Genomic DNA, 21950 nt, shown 5'->3' on the forward strand with positions numbered 1-21950 from the left:
TATGAAATCTGTTAACTAATTCCCATTATAAAAGCTCTCACCTCTAATCAACACAGTACTTTTGCTTACAATCAATGTGGACACTTGTGCTTTTGCATACTAGGAAATTCCTAGACTCTGTAAGTAGAAATAGCTTATTACACACAAATCAACCCTCACAGCAGCCTTTAGACAAACAGATGGTCGTTTGTAGATAAGTATGTTTGAATTCATAAAGCAGAGATATTTATACATAACTTAAGAAACTAAGATACTAAATAAGTTTTGATTATCAAAAGAGCCATGACTATGTAAAAGCTAATCAGCAAAGCATGAATTTGAGTCCTGACCTTGAATTCTGTTTTCAGGGCAACTTACCACAGTAAGCAAACTTGAGTGACAATACGCAACTCTCATGAAGGTGCAGTTGATATTTGTCTGGTTTATTTACATGTAGCACTTCTACATTGCTGCTCTCCATTCCCACAGCTAGCCATTCACCAGTAGGACAATAACCAAGGGAAAATATCTGAAAATTAAACCACATTTACACTGTTTTGTCTTTTTGGTTTGTTGGTTTTTTGTGTTTTTTTTTTTTTTTTTTTCAGTGGTTAAATGAATTGTGAGAGGGAGAAGAGCCAAAGAAAATTCAATAGCAAGACTGCTGTTCAAAATTCAAGTGACCAAATAACCTGTTCTTCCCTATTCACTTAGAAAGAATAGAAAAAGAGAGTAGTATCAGGCTATGATTTTGTTCTAGGAGCTAAACATATGAAACCTCCAAACTACTGTCTTGTGAACAGCCAAAGGGAAGAGAGGGAACAATCTGCCAGTTGCACTCGGCTCAATCTCAGCTTTCATCCTAAATGTTTCCACCCCACTGCACAAACACACCCCTCCAAGCTGTTGGAAAGTCCGGTTACCTGTGATGTGAAGTCGTGCTGTTGTAGCTGTCTCCCTTCTCTCAAGTCCCAGGATCTGACAGTGTTATCCAAACCTCCTGTCCAGAGCTTGGTACCATCATTAGAAATGTCAATACAGCTGGCTCCATCTGTGTGGCCCTGGAATTGCCTGATAAAACAAACCAGATTGAATAATGATTTCCTGCCAGAGCTCAAGGTAAACACTGTTGTGGTGTTAGTTTTGGACTCTGTATGTGTGTTTCATCTCTTCTGTGTCTGCTGATGGGCAAAAATCAGCCCCTCCCTCTTTTCTAAGCATAAAATACAACAGTATTACAAACAGTAATTTGAAGGTGGCAGAGAAATTAATTGCATCACAGCTAGCTGAACAAACTCGAATACTTCCTATCAGGTTTTGAAAAGGGAAAAAAAAGCTTGTAAAAACATTAAAGTACAGTAACTATAGTTAAAAGCACTAAGGACAACTCAGATGAAACAAGTGCTGAGGGAACAAAAATTCCCCACTTTCAGAAAACAGCTTCTGTATTTTCCTTTGGCTGTAGTGATGATAATAATAAACGGCTATATTAATAGGAAGGGATGCAGATAAAGATCCAGAGAGTTAAACACCAGTGTTGCTGAGTCAGCAAAATCACATTCTCTGTGGCAGGAGATCACAAAAATCTACACGGTGCAGTTTGTTTTAAAATCTTCTCATTAACAATTCTCAGCTTTCAGCAACCAGAAGGTCATCGCAAGTTTACCTTAATCCTTTGGCAGAAGCCTTCTGAGGCTCCTGCATTTTTCATCAGCAATTAGCTTTAGGAAAGTCCTATGCCTTAATGTGAAAGGTGGAGGGCGGGGCGGGGTAAGGGGAGGGAACTCAACTAGCTTGGGAATTAGGGGTATGAATCACTAAGAGCTGCCACAGAAAGGTCACACGGCAAGTTTTTGTTTTGTAGCTCTGGTCTCAAATTTCCACGTGTTAACCAATTAGCAAGATCAGCCAGCAAGTGATGGGAACACCTACCACAAACATTGAAAAAGCAAGACAGTCATAGATGGAGAGAGTGCACCCTTAAAGAGACTGAGCTTGCACAGGGCAAACTGAAGATTTTATAAAACTAGAATCTTCTTTTTTGACCTAAAAGTTCAAAAGAAAGTAAAATTTGCACGCACATTAATATGACCCTCTGCACATAAGTTTCGGCTAATTATTGATATACAGGAAATTTAACTGAAACTCAGAAAACTAAGCAGATTCTTCAGTGTTTGTGTTTGGAACTTCTAAAATATGACCCCCTTTCCCAATTTAGGCTCTCTCATCTCATAATATTGTAAGCCACCATTACTTTGGTAAGCATAAACCAAAATTTATCTTCTAGTAAACCACACAGCTAGCTGCTAAGTGCCATTTCACACATGGCCCAATTTTTCTTTCTCTGTCACAGCACTGAAGCCGAATATTGACCTGCCAGAGACTTTAATCTTCTACTATTATATTCATTAACGAAAGATCTAACAAAATATTTGAAAAGTAATTTACATGGTAATCCATTTATTATACTTGCAACCCATTCTAAAAGTTTTAGAGATCAAATTCTCCCAGAAAACTCAAACATCTTTCTCTCATGAATAACCAAACAGTCCTTTTTGCTTTCCTAAAGAACTGAGGGGATCCACACTTTCAACTTGGAAGTTGATGCTTTTTTAAGATCAATTTTATTACTTATCATCACTAAATAAGAACTGAAAATTCTCTTTATTACTTAATAAGACTTAAGACAAAGAACAAATCTCAAAAGAGTTCCCTAAAAGGCATGTTCAATCTACATCAATCACAAACCTGCAGAAACGCTGTTTGTAGAAAACCAACTAATAGAAAGCTACTTTGGTAGGTTATGGACCTGAAAGTGCATCTTCAAGACTAGGCTGAAAGTACTAAAACTAGTCCCTGCCCAACTCGTGTGCAAACTGCATTCTTCGGATAAGAAACACTATTTACTTTGCTGTCACAAACCACTATTCAGGGAGATAAATATTTATGTAGCTGTCCAAAGAGTAACTTCTACTAAAGTTTTCTAGAAACAAGTAATGACTTACCTGACCAATGTCTGATTGTGCAGATCCCATACTGCAATGTTACCATCGCTACAGCAGGAAAAGCACACCTTAGAGTCAGGGCTGATAGCCAGAGCATAGCAGGCAGGGGCTGAGGATGTCAGCTCTGCTTTTATACGAGGAGTTGGTGCTGCCAGGTCCCATATGGATAATGTGCTGGCTTCCCCGCCAACTATTAGGGTGCATCCATCAGGCAGCAATTTACAAGAGCGGATGTAGTTATCTCTGTTCTGTAGAACACAAATCACCTCAGTTATGTTAATACATGCCTGCCAATAATGACCACTAATATGATTCTGACTGCATCCAAGTTTTAAACAGTAGGCTATTTTTTCCGTTACCCAAGTACTGAAGAGGAACCCAGCAGATCCTAAAAGGTTTCAAACGCCTATTTCCAATCACTAACCAGAGACTCCAGCTGCAGAAATTAAACCGCAGACTCCTGTTGCCACACTCTAGTCTGTTTAAAACCTGATGAATGGCAAGTCTACCACCTCATTACACAAAACCAGAGCCAAAAGTAAGCTTGCATTTCTGCAGGCGTACTCCATCCGCTGAGGTGACCAACAACAGAATATTAAAGCAAATGACCTTTCATTTGGCATTTAGGCAACCCCATAAGAAAATGCAGTTCAAGTCCCATGCCTTTAAGGTTTTGGAGCTTTCTTTCAAATATTGTTTTGCATTCACCATTTTAAAGTTAAAATATTAGGTATTCCCATACTAGCTCTGGATTTATGCTGGTTCTTTGTTGTTCAACAAAATTCTTATTGTATACTTCTATTATTAGTTTCACATTTGTGATACTGTTGCTGATAGAGAGGTACTATGGGGGATTTAGAGGTAGAAAACATTTCAACTTTCAGTTATTAGAATCTTGATTTCTTTAAGTGTATTGGATGTCCATTTATGTGTAACAGCTGCCAAATTAACATGGTAACAGTTCTTTATAAAATGGAGGATTAAGATCTGCAAGATAAAACATAACAGTATTCCTACTACTACTACTATTTTTTTTTTTAATCACAGAAAAGCAGATGTAAGTAGTGCAGTGGAAATGTTGACTTAGTTAGCCAGTCATTATTGCTCCGTAACTAAAATGAGGGCAGCTAGGACTGTGCATCCAGATGCATACCTGTCACAGAACAGAATACATATTCAACCATACTTTCACTATTAGACAACTAATGTAAGGGTAGCAGTAAATATAGGGTAAAGGCTAAAAAAAACCAATCCAAACCAAAAAACCTGCCACATTTAATTGGATTAACATTGAGGCTAGAATTATTTTCATTCAGAATATATATTACCGGGCTTTACAAAAATAAGTCTTCTCAGTTAACATTTCACAAACGCCTGTGCTGCTTCTAATATGAGATGCATCTTTTATTGAGTCATTAACTTTTTTGAGTTATCTTTTCAGCTACCTATACTACCACATTCAGTCTCTTTTGTGTCCTGCAGGTGTGTAGACAGTCAACCAAAATGTGCAACTTGTGGATCACCAAAAAAATCATAGCAAGACTTAAACTGACCTTGGTACCTTGTTATATTATTTCATCATATCATATATCCTCCTACAAAAAAACAGGTTGTCATTCCTGGTGTGAGTGAAACACCTAGGAAAATTCTGTGTTGTCCTGCATAACCCAAGCAACGTTCCTTTTAAACTCATGTACAACAACCATCAGCATGATTAGAAGATTGGGGGGGAGAAAGAAAAAAAAATCAGGTACACTCTCCACTCAGAAATCTTATCTAATCTGTTATTTGACCCTTAGTGATGATATTTATCCCTAAATAAACCAGCACTCTTCTCTGCAACTCTACCTGTTATGTGTTAAAAAAAAAAGACAGCTAAATACGTAAGGCAGGAAACAGAACTGCCTGCTATTTCCTTGTAATATGAACAAAATCCAGACAAGGACAGCTATTTCCTTGTCGAGTCTCCAAGGAGAAGCTACCCTCCTGAACAAGTTCCTGTTCACTCACCAGGCAGTCCAGCTGAGAGACAGGGCTCTTGTTGCCAGGCTGGCTGATGTCCCAGACTTTGACGCACCCCTTCCCACCCGTGTACACGTGTCTCGTGGGGTTGCTGATGGTAACTGCACACACAACCTCCCCGTGGTTCAGAGTGTTGATCTGACGGGCATGGCGGGGGATTCCTGGACCAATGAGGGCATCAGGAGGGAAAGGAACTGGCTGCATCTGGCCATCTGCAGTAACGTGGAAGGAGTAAGCTCTTTTTGGGAATGGAAAGAGGAAAAAAAATATATTAAAAAAATCTGCCAGATAAAGTGCTATAATGCAAGAAAAATGCAGTATTTTAAAATTTGTTTTCTTTGCAATCTTTTTCTTATGAAAAATCAGAGCTACAGTGCCAAATAATACAAGCACATGAAACCTCAGAGGGAGACAAGGATTCACAACAGATAATTTCAGCTTGCCTCATCTAAAGTACTCATGCAGTGGGGAAGCACTTAAATTCTACCTTAACAGATCAAGGTCATGGCTTCTACCCCTCAGTCACCTGGATATTCAAAAGACCCTTCAGCCTGGCCACCAGTTTTCAAGTCTCAGCACCACAAGTACTGCAGCAGCAATCCCTCACTGGGCACTACTGTTTCTGACTTCTTCCATGAGGCTTGCACCTGTTGCCTCGCAGCAGCACTAGCCAAAGTTCACCTTTTGCTCCATTTCTGCACCTCATCTTTAACATCAGCACCAGCTGTGCTCTCGTGCTTTTTTCTTCCAGCTAGTAACTAGTGCTTTAAACAGAAAATAGAAAAATGCAGAGCGGCTGCATGCACCTTTCATCAGAAAGCTGATACCATCTCCTTATAATTATGGTTTTGTGAAAAGTATTTTGGAAAAGCTGAACTGCTCAGTTTCCCGAGTATTTTTGGCACTTGTCTAACACCTTTTATTTTCATTCAGTGCATGAATTCAAGTATATGGAAACTGAGGGTTGAGGAAGTGAATCCTAGCACTGGATAAAAGCACTCTTCCTTGGAGAAAGTACACAAAATTATTTCGTCAAGTTCAGTCTAACATTTAAAATCAGCTCTACTCAAAGACCAGGGCTCAAATAGCAGCTAATAAAGGCTTCAGGTGCAGGGGGTTTTAAACAGTAACAGAAATACTACTGCAAAAGTCCGCTTTTTGTTATACTGGTGAGCTCCTTTTTTGCTTCTTCTGTTTCAAGCGCATCCATAGCTCCAGGTTTTGGTGCTCCTGTTAGATTAACAGTGTTCTTCAAGATGCCAAAGTGGATAAAAAGTGACAAGGTACGGGTATTTTAATTTTTTTTTACTAATAAGCTGTCCTGTCCCTAGTGATATGTTTACTTTTCTAATATATTGGTGTGTTCAGAATTGCCCTTTCTTTTCCAAACATACCTTCTTCCTTAAAAATCTTCAGTCACTGTAGCTCAAATATTAGTATTGCATCTCTCTTCCAAGGACCCAACAATAGGTAATTCAATTTAATCTTCTGTTCTGAGCTCTGAGCTAGTATTTTCAAAGTATTTTATTACATGTTTCCAAGTATTGCACAGTTTGAAAAGAAGAAAGAAACAAGATGCCTGGATCTGTAACAGACATCACAAGGCAACTGAATATGCCCAGGAGCAGAGTAGAAGATAATTCTTTGAAACAGAAGTGGAGAAGTGAAGGAAGTCTATAGTTCTTTCATACAGAAGGTTAACAGTGGAAACAGTCCCCCATGCTATATCACAGTTTTCTCAAAAGGGAAGGGTAAAAACTAGTTAACGGTAACTGGTATTAAACAAAGAAGAAATTAATAGTGCATATACGTGCAATTCCTGTATCTCATTAATGTTTCATGGTTGGACACAAGAGTTGAAAGCCTGGTCAAAGAAAATACAGAAATAGAGGACAAGTGAGTACAAAAGATGGCAAATACTTTTTACCATGGAAAAATCAGGAATGGGAAATGTGAAGTTCACGGCCTTACATGTATACAAGATGCACAGTATATCAAATTCTTCACATGGGACCCCTTCTCTTTTTTTTGTATGAGGAACTTTTGTGTGAAATAATGATACAGGCTTAATTAGAAATCTATCACTTCTGTGAAGAAAAGTGAAGACAGGCCTGTTCCAAAATAGTTATTCACTAAACAGAAGAGACACAGGATGGGAGAAAGAGGAGTGGCAATAAGACTGCTTAAGGCGGAACAACTGATCAGGTTCAGGTGCAGAATCCAACTAAAGAGTCCTAGCACTTAAGAGGCTGAAAAGTTGGGTGCCATCCTAGGCTCCAGATCAAAGGCAGTTGCAGAATATTTGTTAGCAACAAGAGTATACAGAACTGCTCAACTTTGAAGTCCCCGCCTACCCTTGCTTTTATCATGAATAGACGAAAAACAATTAAGCAAATATTAAGAATTTTTTTCCAGCATGTTTAAGATGAATAACCCACTTGTATATGACTTTTTTTTAATGGAAGGTTACAGTATAAATGTTCTGTTCAATTCAAAATACCTAAATAATTGGCATTTTGAAATGCTTCTGCACATACACACATCTTCTCAGCTCTTGCTGAGATGGGTGGGAGGAAAACAATAGGAATATTTTTCAAGTGCTTCAAGCATACTGTAGCATTACGATGACTATTCTATTCTGAAAAGCCAGAGACTTACCCAGTATACTTTTAATCATGTAGAATTTTACTAGTATGTCCATGTTTAAAGTGCAGTTATATAGATCATAAGAGTAGTCTCTCTTTTTTATCATCATGAGCAGGCATTTGCTTCCAAGACTGGCTGGGACTCAGGATGACTGAGTTTGATGGCCTAACAAACAGACCAGTGATAGTTTCTCACAAGCCAAGACAGCTTTTTCTACAGTGCAAGTTATCAGCAATCCACTGTGTAAAGAAATGGCTACACATTGCCAAATTGCTTTGCCCCTGCCAAGACAAGCACACAGTAAAGTAAATGTTCCTGTTTGCTTGAAGATGTGTGGCATGTCATGCTAACATCACCACTGTCAGCATAGTTATGTGGTCTAGTAACTTGCATCTACTACGTATTATTGAATAACTTTTCAATACAAATACCTTTTATTTTGAAAAAAAAAAGTTGCACTGTTTGCAAGATTGACACTCCCTAGACAAGGAAAGCTTCTGTCTTCAGAAGAACGCAGTACTAGAGACAGCAGTGCAAATGACTATTTGCAGCTCAGTTGCTGTTGTCCTTGGCTACCTCTGCATCAAGCCACCATGACAGAGAGAGTACTCTGCTACTTCTAGGGAGGACTGTACCCCCAGTGCTACAGCTACAAAGCCGTAGGTGTACTTATATATAATTAAAAAATTACTCAATTTTTAATGCACTAGATATATTCACAGACCTGAATTCTCAAAACTGAGAAGCATTTTGGTTGTCTAGCCTTAAAAGCCAGTATTTAGTAAAATCTGGTAAATTCTTGAATTCTCTAAAGCTCAAGGTATTTCTTGACAGTTACCCCTTGCCCATCCATCTTTCTCTTCAACAAATTGCTATTGACACTTGCATTCCATAGTATTGCAAAAATGTAATGTGCATTTTGTCCTGTTATGATGATCTTTCAGAGCTGGCAGTGTATGCCAAAAAAGGCTGTTCAGCTTCATGACAATCATGGATTTCTGTCTCACTCATAGCACTCTGATTCTAGAAATGACTGGGTTCCACGACTATCCATCTTTGGTCAAAAGACTGTTAGCATTAAAATAGCCCTTCCTCATGTTGGGCTAACAACCACAGTGAACAAAGTTCTTATACACTGCAACGACAAGTTAATCTAAAACAAGCTAAGTACGTATCAATTAATACACACTTGTAATAATTGTGTATTATGAAAAGAACAGTTAAAAGACAAACTTACATGCCTTTTATTTAGGAAAGTATTCTGAGAAACGGTATACTGTCACTTATGATTATAATCTTTCTGAATAACAGAAATATTCTTCTGATCCAAAGATGACAACTCATCTGTGTCAAAGCAGCACCGAGAACCCGCAGAGCTCCCACACATTACAACATAGTAGGTGACACTAATACAACCCAGTTTCTCAGCTTAAATCCAGTAATTATGGCCCTCCAATTTCCATATAAATATCTAATGTAAGTATCAGTTGACATGCTGAGCAGAGTTCAGAACAGTTTTCTCCTATTCAAGGAAATATTTAACAGAACAGGTTTCCACACTGCTCAAGAACGTATCAAATCAACTAAACTATCTGCCTGCTACTCTAAGTATTCAGATTTACATAATGCATGCAATTCCTGCCTACTTAAAGTAAGATGCCTTAAAAATAAATAAATAAGCCTCCATATCATTCCCCTTAATCAAACAGAATTCCTTATCTATCACAAAAATACACCCCCCACACACAAAACACAAAAGCAGAAAGTTCCTTCTACTGATGACTGCATTTTACTTTCAGCTCTTTGTACTCCAGCTTATATTCAGTTGTGGTCATCACAACAAACAGTGAATATATGAGTATAGTGTTTCATTATATAGGACAAAATTCCAAGAAATAAGGATAAAGGTATTTGTATAGAAATAACAAAATCTTTAACTTCATACATGCAATCAAGTAATTCTATCCACAGGTAGAGAGGGAGGACGGGGGATAGGGACAGGGGACAACCTGTTATTCTAGAATATAGTAAAATTAACCTTCCTTTAAAATATCCCTCACTGTACACTCACTGAACAAGTGTGAAGTATAAAATTGAAATCTTTTTAATTTTTGCCTTGATCAATTCCAGAACCGTATATTTATTTTCAAAAGCACAAAGAAAAGTTGGCTTATAACTAGAAGCTGAAAGAGTTAACTTTTACCACGTGAAATTTCCCTTTCCTACTAAAATGAGAAACATATATTATAAGCTCTTTCTGGTGTCTGTGTGTAACACCTCATGCTTCAACCCACATTTATAAAAACCCACATTTATAAAAAACACTGAGAAATGTATTTGTCCTCAATGTTATCATTAATTCACAATTTTGGAGAGCAGGGAACCAATACTGTGGACATAAATCTTACCACTGAGCTTGAAAATCTGTGTTCAGTGCGTGATGCAACTATTAGAAGGTATGGTTTACATCAAGGAGAAATCCGCAAGAACATTAAATTAGCAGATGTAGAAGACTAGAAGTTAAATAAGCACTTTGCTAGAAAGACTATACAAAACGCAAAACATGATCACAGCAACACACCAAGAACTTACAGTACAGGGCATAGTTGAATGTATCAAAACAACAAGGTGCAAGACTCAGGTACTGATTTCACACCCTCAACTTAAAACAAACATATTTATTGACTGGGTGACGGCTCAAGGCAATTTGTAAGGAAAACCACCCCACCCTTCTGAAAAAAAATCAACCCAAAACCAAAAGAGCTGCTAAGAAAAGAATAATCTACTGATGGGAATCAACTTTGAAACCAAGAATATAAAAACTAATTTTTATGCACATTCATACACGTATGTACATATCAAGTCCTTGTCCATAAAATTAATTACTGAACTACAAACAACTGAAGAGAGAAAACAACTAATATGAGAACACATGTGTGTACCCCAAAAATATCAAATATGAGAAACCTGAGACTAAAAAGCCTCATAGGAAATAATTTAAAAAAAAAAACAAAACACAAAAACCACCACCACCACCAAAACAACCTGCTATCAAATGCTAAAACTAGCTTATTTATATTATTAAGAAATTGCTGAAGACACTTTTGACTTTCTAGATTGCTACCCAATTTCTCAAGTATATCTGTACCACTGCTACCAAGGTTAGACACTGCATGGAGGAAAACTGAAGGATTCACATTCAGGAACATAAAAAAATGGTAGTAAAGACTTATATTTAAACAAGTAGCAAAACAAGTCAAGCAAAAGAAAAGCTTTGCAGACAACAGCCCCTTGATAAAAACAGATAAACAAGTAGGAGTGGATTCTTAAGAGGCTACTATTTTTTTCTAACAACCTAGTCACTAACAGATCTGGGAATACACAGGGGTTAAAGAAAACTATCACAAATGTCATGCCTTTGGAAAGGAAGGAACTTAATTTTCTCTTGGAAGCAAGGCTGGGTGAAAAAAAACAACAACAAAACAGTCTCAGTATAACCATTGATAAAAATGTGTAGCCGTGAGCATACACATATGGCTAGGGATTCAATAGTTCAATTTGAAAATTGTCTGCACCACTTGCAACTCAGACTAAAACTCCACATATCATAAAACAAATTCTTACCTTAATTAAAGTCTAAGAAAAGGCAGATTCTGAAAGCAAACCAGGAGTAATACACTAGTTTGCATGATCATATAACCCACGTACTTTGTAGAGAAAATATAGGAGAGTTGCCTAATGTAGGTAAGAGATACTCAAAGATACTGCAGGTAGCCAGTGGTGTCTAGCTAGCTGCAGCAAATCAAGATTAAAACAAGAGCTTGTTCTAAAACTGCCAGTGGAAAGATAGCAGATCAGTTAAGTTTATGGAATTTTAGCTTTGCCTCACTTACAATAAAGATAAGCAAAGAAGTCACTTCAGAGGAAATGACTGACTCAGTCCAAGTAACGTGACCACAGAAAAACCATTACAGAACACATCAAATGAAGTGGAGTGTAAGGAGTATGTATCAAACTAGGTAATCTACAAAGCAGTGTGAATAAAGTACTGAAAGCAGTAATTAAAAATATTTTTGAAAAGAAAACCACACCAACTGTAATCCAGCTATGAAATACCAGGACACAAAGTATGGTACCATACATGCACTGCTTTTGTGTCTTGAGTAGTGGAACAACTAGAACTCATCCACAGAAAATTTCTGACTGAACAAAAATCGGTTTTCATAGCTTATAATATAAAATATTGACAGGCATTACTAATGGAATAAGTCATTGAAAGCTTATGAATATCCTTCCAGTACCTGAAGGGGCCCTACAGGAGAAATGGGGAGGGACTTTTTATGGGGGAGTGTAGTGATAGGATGAGGAGTAACGGTTTTAAACTGAAAGAGGGGAGATTTAGATTAGATATTAGGAAGACATTATTTACTGTGAGGGTGGTGAGACACTGAAAAATGTTGCCTAGAGAAGTTGTGGATGCCCCTTCCCTGAAGCATTCAAGGCCAGGCTGGATGGGACTTTGAGCAACCTGGTCTAGTGCCCATGGCAGGGGGGTTGGAACTCAATGATCTTTAAGGTCCCTTCCAACTCTACCCATTCTATTATTCTATGATAATATACTTGTTTAAAAGTAAAAACTTAGAACCACTGGATTATATGCTCTCCAAAAACATTTTATAAGTATGCCAAGTTCTACTTAAGTCAGCAAGAATGAGTCTGACCCTTAATAAAAGAATGTTGTGAGAACAAAGCCTGTTCCTTACTGTACTAAATTTAAATACACCACCATCTGATACATACCACCAACTCACTGAGCCCTCACACTTCAGTAATCTTGTCAACATACCACCAACTTATCTTTAAGTAAATCCAAGATTTAACAGATTTCTCACACTGCCAACAGATAGCTAAATTTGTTCTCAGAAGCACAGTGGATAACAAGGAAAATACATTCAGGATGGCTTTCCTAATCTAAGTCTCCTGCTTTCCTACTTTTGTTACAGAAAAAGAGTAGAAGGAAGTACACACGTTTTTTTGCTTGTAATCTGCTGCACTTTAAAGGATGTTTGCGTAACTGACATTACAAGATATCACTAGCCACTAACAGGAGTTCAAAATGAAAGCAAACAGAAATACGTTTGTACATAACTTTCACCACAGTGTGTCATATAACTCAGACAATATCCTAAAAGTAAGTTTCTAATTTTTTCCGAAGCTGCAAAAGAAGAAACTAAACCATGATAGATTGTTAAAGAAGACAGTATGTACCCAGCACTTCTGAACAGCAAAGTGAGTTTCAAAATAATGTTAAGCACCTAGATAGACAGAAACTACTCTAACTGCAACTTTCTGTTGAAAGAGAAGACAGAACTGTATGCCAAGCATGAGGGGACAAAGAATAGGTTCTAACAGAGCGTCAAACCCCTGTTATATTTCTCTCTGCCCAATCTCTCCAGGAAAACAGATTAGTCAAATTTGCAGTCCATGCTCTGTTTGTACTTGCACAGACCAGTTGTCCAGAAATACTTAAAAAAATAATCACATTTTTTAAGAGGTCATACATGCTCATGACTCAACTGCACATGGGTAAACTCAGTCTCAGCAGTCTACCAACACCAAGTACTGGAAAATTTGATATATGTTGTTTTGGTGAATTTATTTTATTGTAACATCAATAAGACGCAGCATCACAGAGGTGTTTTATTTAATCACCTCTTCAGCAATAATTAAAACTTCCTTTAAGTAAAAAGAACCTGTTGTGAAAGTTATCCTACATCTACGCCCCACATGCTGTGTGCAACTGCTTCATCATCCTTTTGCTCCCCAGCTGCACATTTACACAAACATTTTAAAGAGCTTGCTCCATTATGCAAGGTGTGCAACAATTGCTAAAGTAACTGCTTCAGATGCCTACTGTGACCAACAGTTGCAGACTCTCAGGCCTGACAAAACAAGTGCCAGAAAAGGAGCCTGTGAGTTTGCACTCCACATTTATGCTCAGTATAGTACAAAGTTTAGTTTCAATATGTTTTTATCTTAACACATTTTACCACTGTCTACCAGTTTGTAGTCCCCTTACCTTCCCTCAGAAAGGAGGAAACCAGGCACTACCTGCTTTGGAATGCTTGTTCACAAGATAACTTTATTCTCTCTAGATATTGCAGATGTTACCAAAATGTTAAAAGTTACTTACGGTTTTCCCCCAGGAATCCCTGCTAGATTTGGAGGGATTCCAGGTACTCTCATGTGAGGAGGAGGATCAAACCCAACCTGACAATGAAAAATGAGTTAATCTTACACTTGCAATTTCTTATTTGGCAAGCCCCTTTTCTTCACCCCCATGATATTACGCGATTAAACAAAATGTGGCTTTTACCCACAGTATTAGTGAGGGGGGGAAATAAGATGCTTTCCCTAGGCGTGCTTCTGCTAGAAGTATCCGTATGTGAATAGAAAACCAATAATGTAGATCATACTTTCACACCACTGAGCGTAACACAAATACCATGGTGTTAGCACAGAGCTAGCCCTGTAATTAGAGTCCATGGTGTGTCAGCATGTAGCCACACCAGCGCTCTTTAGCTCTGCGACAACCAGCATGTACCCATGGCAGGCACAGCATGGTGCTGGAAAGCAGCTTCTGGCCCCAGCTAGAATCTCCACATGGCTTCGTGCTGCACTGTGTGGGCACATCATCCAAGAGATCTCTCATGGAGCTTCGCCCCACAATACAGAGAAATTTGTCTACAGCTAAAACATACTATACTCTCTTTACATACCGCAATTCCATTAAACTTATATCCCAAATAAATAAGTACATGAAACAATCTAAAGAGACATTCTGGACTAAACAGACTTAGTTTTTCTTCTGAATGCTACAACTGAGTTAAAATTCTTACTGCTTCAAGGAGCACATATGCTATGCAGAATTTCCACTTTGTCACATAAAAGTCCTGTTTACCAGTTTGAAAAAATTAGCCATATCTGTAATAATGAGACAATTAGAAGGTTAAGTCCAATCTTGCGAATTCATAGGTAGGTAAGTCAGTCTGTGCATAAAACTGCCATCAAGCTTGCATTTGCACAATCAGGCCCCTAGGTTATTCTGCTCAACAGCAGCTATAACTACTATGCTCCATTTAATTACGACAACCACAATAGCAACTATTCTTAACACACCTTACCACTGAGTTCAAACTTTTCATGTTGATTTTCACAAAAAAAAAAATTAATACAGGGACAGAGACACAGATAAAAAGATTTCTACATGCTTCAAGATTAATTTGGTATGTCTGTACGGAACACAGATCTGGCTGAGCAAGAGAAAAGCAAATGCCCATAACACCAATGAAATGCTTTGTAGCTATGAAAACTACATTTCCATTTAAAGCATAAAATAATTTTTGGCTTTTTTTAATCAGTCAAAGCACTGATGAAGGTGAAGAAAAAAGGAAATGTACATAAGTACACCAAGATTCTTTGTTTTCAAGGTGCAAATTTGTTTCTCCAGCCACGCAGCAAAGTGAAACACATAGTGAAGCTGTCAAGCCTCTGGCGCTGTTATAACTTGGGAATTCAAGTGCTAAATGAAGCATGTAGCTCTTCTCAGTGAACCACAACTCACATGACTGAGATTGCATGCAACGTATGGCCTACCATAGGAGATCTTCCATAGGCAACCACAGCAGCTGCAGCAGCAGCAGCACTCATCTGGGGTGACATATTGTGAAGACTGGCATAGGCTGCCCCTGGACTGGTTAATTCTCCATTCATGCCAGCATGAGGTACCATGCCAAATGGAGCAGGGTATGGTCCTGGTACTGCCAATGGTGTCCGCAAACCTGCAGCTACAAAATAATGAAATCAAGTAGTTTTATTTATATATTCCTGCATAGAGGGATGAAAACACCGCTACAATGCCTAACCTTCCCCCCTCACACACATACGCTGCCAGGAAACATTGCCATAATTTATCGCTACCACCACTTCTTCTCTTTTAGTGTAAATAAGATCTACTGAAGTCTGAACTTGCTGATTACTTCTAACAATCACTTCTAGCATTACCTATTTCCATTTCTGTATTATTTCCTGTTTACATTAATCTCCCCTTTGCCAAATTAAGCAGTAAAGCTGACAGACATGGTTTACACAGCTCATGTCTGAGGCAACTGCGCTATACCAGCCTGAATAGCAAAAGTAAACTTTCCCCTGCATTTGTCAAGATTTATACTGCAGCAAATATTAGTAGACTCAAAGAGCTGGAGAAGATATTGCTTTCAGAATAAGTACCAGAAACTTCTGAGAAGTCTTTTTATATTGCATTCAGCCTCTGGATTATTTGCGAAAAAAAGATAAAGACAAAAGTAAACAAAAAAGGATGAGAGATAGAAAGATATTCAAACTCTTGATAATCCAAACATCTGCTTCTCATCAAGCCTTCTCTTGATATCAAAAGCAAAGCAATACATTTAGTTAACATTCACACAGAACTACATACGTAAAAAAAGATTAATTTTGGAACCATAAAAATACATGAGGTAATGTATTACCAGCTTGGTTAACCAGAGGGTCCATTGTTGGAGGTTTGCCAAGGCCTGGACGAAGTCCTGGAGTTGCACTAGTGCCTGGGGTTGGCACATCACTTCGAGGAGTTGGTGTGCTGGATTTCAGAACAGGCGTGCTGGCTTTTTCATGCTGGTATCATTAAACAAATTAAATGAGTATTATTTTTAATCCAAGCCATATTATACAATTTATCACAACAGCAGCTGGGATGCTGGGCACCTACTACCTAGTCCCTCAGCCAATTTTCATAAATCCACGCAATGCTGACAACATTGACTTGTGAGAGAGAAATGCTGACCTTATTGATTGCTGACAAAATTAAAATAAAAGAAACACAGAAAGTTATTTTTTCTTCTTCCACTGGCATGAAAAAAAAAATGCCTGAGCTAATATTTTTTTAAGACAATACAGTATCCATCACCAAATTATTTTAGCTTGAATTCATTACTGTCTTGGATTCATTACTTATTGTTGGACCCAGCAAATCTAAGTACAAAGTACCACTGTAGTTGATCAAAAAATTGTGACACGAAAGCTAACAAGAGTCTGATCCAATTATTACTGATACTGCAGGAGAAGTTTTCAATAGTAACAGCTTATTTAGAAAAGTTTAACAAAAGCCTGGAGAATGCCTTTGTGTCTATGTACAGATTGTGATAAACCATAAGCTATTGCTCCAGAAAAGAGTTTAACAATGCTTAAGTGATTCTTATACTTTTTCATAAATTTGCAGCTCATTTGACAGAAATGTAGGAAATACAAGAAATCAAAATGAATCAGAAAATGTTGCTGAGGAGGAAAGATGAAAAATGCTATAAAGGTCTGGAAAAACAGTCTATTTCGGGTTCAAACGTTTAAAGCCATGTACTTTCTGCCATCAGTAGCTGGTGACTTGCAGACTTTGCAAGAACAAACTTAAGTCTTTGAAAGAACATTTATCTGGACAACAGATTGGTACCTACCAGACTCATTTCTTTGGATTTGAGGGAAGTGGAACTTCCTGAAGAGGCTGTAGATGCCGGACTGCTAGAGGCATCTTTCTTCAGCAAGCGGGTTTTATCTATACCATTTTCACGTGGTGAATGAGTGGGGCTTGCCCTTGGGGAGGAAGGATCCTAAAATAATAGGAAGGGAAGAACAGCACAGAGCTGTGTCATGCGTTGGTACACAAACACCTTTAAGGAGTCTATGGGAAAAAACTAGAAGAATTTAAGCAGCAAGTTCAAATGACAAGACTTTTTGTTATCTGTATAGAATAAAAGTTGAAATCCCTTTATCAGTTTAGAAACATAAGTAAGTTCATATCATAAGCAACATGGTTTTGTTTTATTTTACATTACATGTAATCAGAAAGTTTCCAAGCATAGAGTTTGCAATCTAAGTATACCTAAGTACAAACTATGTCACATGGTAACAGCAAGAAAGACCAACAGTAACCAGGTTTCAGTAACCAGGAAGCAATATGCGGTTGGATTTACATAAACCAGTCAATTTCCTACATTATTGCTATGTCAAAGAATAGTAAAGTTTGCTCCGTTTTTTCCATGTACGTTCTCCATACACTGCTAGCGACAACAAGCATTTCAATAATCTCTTTTAGGCCATACAAACCTTCCTTATCGCTATCTTCAGAAGAAGCGACAAAGATGCATGCTTTATATGCAATAATATGTCACCTATTTCTAAATACCATCTGCAATTGCCTCACTACTTAAATCTACAGAAAAAACTCAAGTCACCTCTCAGGTGATCATCTTTCTCTTGTCCAGAGGCGCTCTCTGCATTTACTTTAACCTGAGATAGCCAGCCCAGTAAGCTATAATGCCATAAGAGCTCTGCAGGTTCTCCATGTTCCTTTGGCTCATGAGAATAGCAGCAGGGAGGAAGCAGTCCTCACAAGAGGGCACTCAGTCTACTGATTGATTATCGAGCACTTTCACTGTAGGGCTTCTGAAAGGATTATTGTAATTCCTAGTTGGATACCCATTTTTCTACTTGGCTGACATAATTTGGGCATTTGGAGCTGCTGAAGACACTTCTTCTCTGTCAGCTTCTCTCCCTCTGCTTTTCACAGAGCAGAAGAATCTCGCTACCCTATTCAGGCTTAATTCTCTTTATTGTATGAGATAAAAGATGAAGGAAAGGGAAGGCCTGTCCCTTTACCTTGGTGCCACTGCCAAATCTCTGCCCTGGAGAAAAGAAGTGGCTACAATTTATGAAAAAATTTGTGGACTGACTGATTTCATTCTGACTTTAGCTGACTTCATTCTAAAACCCAAACATTTCTGGGAAATGCTGTCTTTAATTTAGGACAGTACAATACCAAAATGCTTTTAATAATACTCCTACTATTAAATACAAGGTTAATTACTGTCTTCCTTTTTCATTTGAAGACAGTAGTTTGAAACCCTCAGCCCTCCACCTGCATCTCACCACAACTCTCTCCACTACAGAGCAGCTGTGTCACATCAGAACATAACCACAGAGAGAACAGATGTGGACAAAGCAGTAAATGAAAAAGCTAAGAGGGCAACCACAGAAAGCTCAGAGGAAGACATAGTAACTGCAGTACTAACAAAAAGGAGATGGTGTGAATATTTTAACATATCCACACAGAGGATTCTTTTTCCTCTAGCATCTAAATGCACTTTTCCTTTAACCTTTGGGCAAACGTCAATACTACAAAAATGAAAAAAGTTACCTCATTGGATACATCTACAACCAAGTTATCGTCACTCTTGTCCCCATCACTGTCCTATTAAAAATAAATAAATATAGTGTTCATTTCAATTAGTACATTAAAAGCCCAGAGAGAAAGACTACACATCTACTCAGACATTTTTTGTTTTTCCTACACAAAAAGCAAGCAGCCTTTCATTACTTATTAGTAATAGGGTAAACAATAAAAACAAGAACACACCTTATTTCTGCTTCAACAATAAAACTCAAATAAGGTAGAGGTCTCACCATCAGTGCAAGATGGTCCAAAATCCCTCATTACCAACATAAACAGTGTTATCACTGCTCCTGAAAGAGAAACTCATTCTGTTCATACTCTGATCTTACATGTTAATCTTACGGAAATTACCACTTGTGCATACCTAAAAAAACCAACAAATCACAGAAAACTTGAGTCTTTTGACATTTGTTTCATGAATCAACTTCCTCAAAGCAACAGCACAATTTTTTCTCCTTTTCCAGAAAGGAAAGTTTTGAAATGGAAAGTTCTGGGGAAGAAAAAGCTTCAAAAATGCCATGGCATTTCAACATTTCTACCTAATAAATCCAAAATACTTTGACATTCCCAAACTGAAATGTTTTATTGTGGCTTATCAAGCTGCATTTTGACTATTTTACATTAATCTGTGTTCACCTGAGCTGCGCTAATGCCTCATGTTAGCTGTTACTCAAGTGTCTTCTGGTCCCTACCTCCAAAATGGGCTGGGATGCCCCAGTAGACACATCCTATGATAAACTGTGTGTAGCGTTTTCCACAGTGCACCATGGTGGTTCAACCAGAAGATTAGTCTTGACTCAAAAACAAAAAACCAAACCAAAACAAAAAATATGAACAAAATATCAAGTGAATGACAACACTTAAAATTTTCATGTGGGTTTTTTCAAATAACAATACTTTCAGGCAAAAACTTTCTAGGCAAACAAATCAGACATAGAAGATTGGTCAAACTGTCCCCCAACTCTTTGTTTCAAAATGTTTGGGCTATCACACTATACACTGGCAGACAGAAAGTAAAACATTGGTTCCTTCCACTCACTCCAGGCCATAGTGTTTAAAAAAAAACAAACAAAAAAACCCCACCACAAAAAAACCCTAAGAAAACCCAACAGATAGTTTCAACCCTTACTTTCTTCTGTAGCAGCTGAATATTGCTGCAAGAAATACCACAAACATAGCTGGGACCCAAGAGTGTCACTGAAGACAGAATGGTGGCTCTATTTTGCCACTCAGGAAGCTGTCCAACCAAAGGGTGCAAAAGAAGAAGGAATGGTAAAGCTTCAGCCCCAGTAGTCTGCCACCTCTTGAAAAGTATGAAGCATCCTGAAGGCAAGAATAGGTTAGAACACATTTGAGCATATGGGAGCACAGTAGGTGGGACACTTGTTCACCAGAAATACTGCCCTTGAGGAGGGCAAAAAATCTGCCAAGCAATGATTAAGTGCGCTCCACCGACTTTGTCATCTTGAGAAATAGAAATTTGCTGGGACTATGAAAGGCATCTCCTATTGGAACTGTTAATATATATCAGAATATATATATACACACACTTGGAATACATATAAGAAGATTGTCCTCACTAACAAACCAACAGGTTGAAACTATACAATTAATCAGAAGTCAAAAAGAAGAAAAAATAAAGTTGCATTTTGCATCCTATTTCCAAAAGCAACAATTCTTACAACTCATTTATCTCCCTTCTGACAAAAAGCAGTACTTCTTTATCCCTACAATGGTGCCATGTAAAATGAACTCAAAGTCAGCAGCTCTGTGTTTGCAGAACCATGGAACCATTAAAAAGAAAGATCTTCTTCCAGATTAGAGTAAACTTGGGACTTCCAAATATCCTTGTTTCCTCAATTCTTTATTTTGATGCTTCCTTTATCTGTAAAAGCCATTTCAAGCAAACAGCACTGCACATTTAAAATGTGGATTAAGACAAACTGCTTCTACAGTGCAATAATATACTTTCAATTTCTTCCCAGTAGAAAATATAGGAAAAACAGGCAAGTTAAGCTTTTCTTCCCCCCCCCTTTTTTTTTTAATATCAAATGTAGCTTAAGAAACACTCTTCAAATATTTAAAATGAACAATGCCCACAGAATATCAAATCCTCAAAATTGAGGGACTAACATGGGGAAGTTTGCCAAACACTTTTGTAATCAAAACAAGATTATTAAAAGGTGGTAGAAAAACAAGTTGCAAAACCGTAACAGTAGTACAACACCACAATGTGCAGAAAGGGGAAAGTAACCCCATTAACTGTGAGTAGCCCCAGGGATATCCAATAAATGCTCAGAGATATTCTGGGTCCAGGTGGAGAGAAATTACCCTACCAAATACTGAGGAAATAAAATGACACCTGATTTTCTCTTGGGTTTCAGTAACGAGGAAGTAATATGAGATTGGATTTATATAAAGCAGACAACTTCCTACATTATTGCTATGTCAAAGAATAGTATCTTCTGTTAAATTTAAGTTCTGCTTTTCAGTACTCTTTCACACCAGTCCTAGTCTCTAAAGCATGTTCAAGTATCATCCTGTGATGTGGCTGAGCACTTAGACTTGCAGTTGAAAGCCTATGTGAACCTCCTGTGGTTCATGTAGGGCACACTGTTGTACTGAAGTGCCTCTTTGAAACCAAGCAACAAGCAAGCTAGACAAAACTCAGAACACAACCTATGAATTTCTTATGTTTCAGTTTGCTTTCTGCTGAAACTGCCATATCAACCAAAAGCAAAATTTAGTAAGTTGGTACAGCTTCATAACATATGCAATTTGCAATGGTGATTATTACTCAGTGACATACATAATAACTGGAAAAATATACTTTATAGCTTTAGAAAAATATATTAAAATGCCCCAAACCAACAAAATACTCCATTTCAGACAAACCGAAAGTTTTTAGAGCACTGCAGAAAGGATTTCTTGCTCAAACTCTGAGAAATTTCCCAGAATACTTGCGAATCCCAAATAGCTACTCCTGGCTCATTACT

General features: G+C 37.8%; 1 protein-coding gene across 3 annotated transcripts in view; it reads right to left on the minus strand.

The window, feature by feature from the left end:
- Nucleotides 1-21950, minus strand: part of TLE1 (transducin like enhancer of split 1) — an 82324-nt gene that overhangs the window by 11027 nt on the left and 49347 nt on the right. For all 3 annotated transcript variants that reach the window (XM_014942651.1, XM_014942650.1, XM_014942652.1), the window contains 9 exons: nucleotides 18919-18972; nucleotides 17180-17332; nucleotides 16202-16346; nucleotides 15309-15499; nucleotides 13846-13922; nucleotides 4995-5244; nucleotides 2985-3232; nucleotides 903-1050; nucleotides 358-508 (listed from right to left, as the gene is read on the minus strand). In XM_014942651.1, the coding sequence (XP_014798137.1) occupies nucleotides 358-508; nucleotides 903-1050; nucleotides 2985-3232; nucleotides 4995-5244; nucleotides 13846-13922; nucleotides 15309-15499; nucleotides 16202-16346; nucleotides 17180-17332; nucleotides 18919-18972 (1417 nt within the window). The remainder of the gene's footprint in view (nucleotides 1-357; nucleotides 509-902; nucleotides 1051-2984; nucleotides 3233-4994; nucleotides 5245-13845; nucleotides 13923-15308; nucleotides 15500-16201; nucleotides 16347-17179; nucleotides 17333-18918; nucleotides 18973-21950) is intronic.

Source organism: Calidris pugnax, unplaced genomic scaffold (assembly GCF_001431845.1).
Source record: "Calidris pugnax isolate Ruff unplaced genomic scaffold, ASM143184v1 scaffold109, whole genome shotgun sequence".
In the NCBI taxonomy this organism is placed as follows: domain Eukaryota; kingdom Metazoa; phylum Chordata; class Aves; order Charadriiformes; family Scolopacidae; genus Calidris; species Calidris pugnax.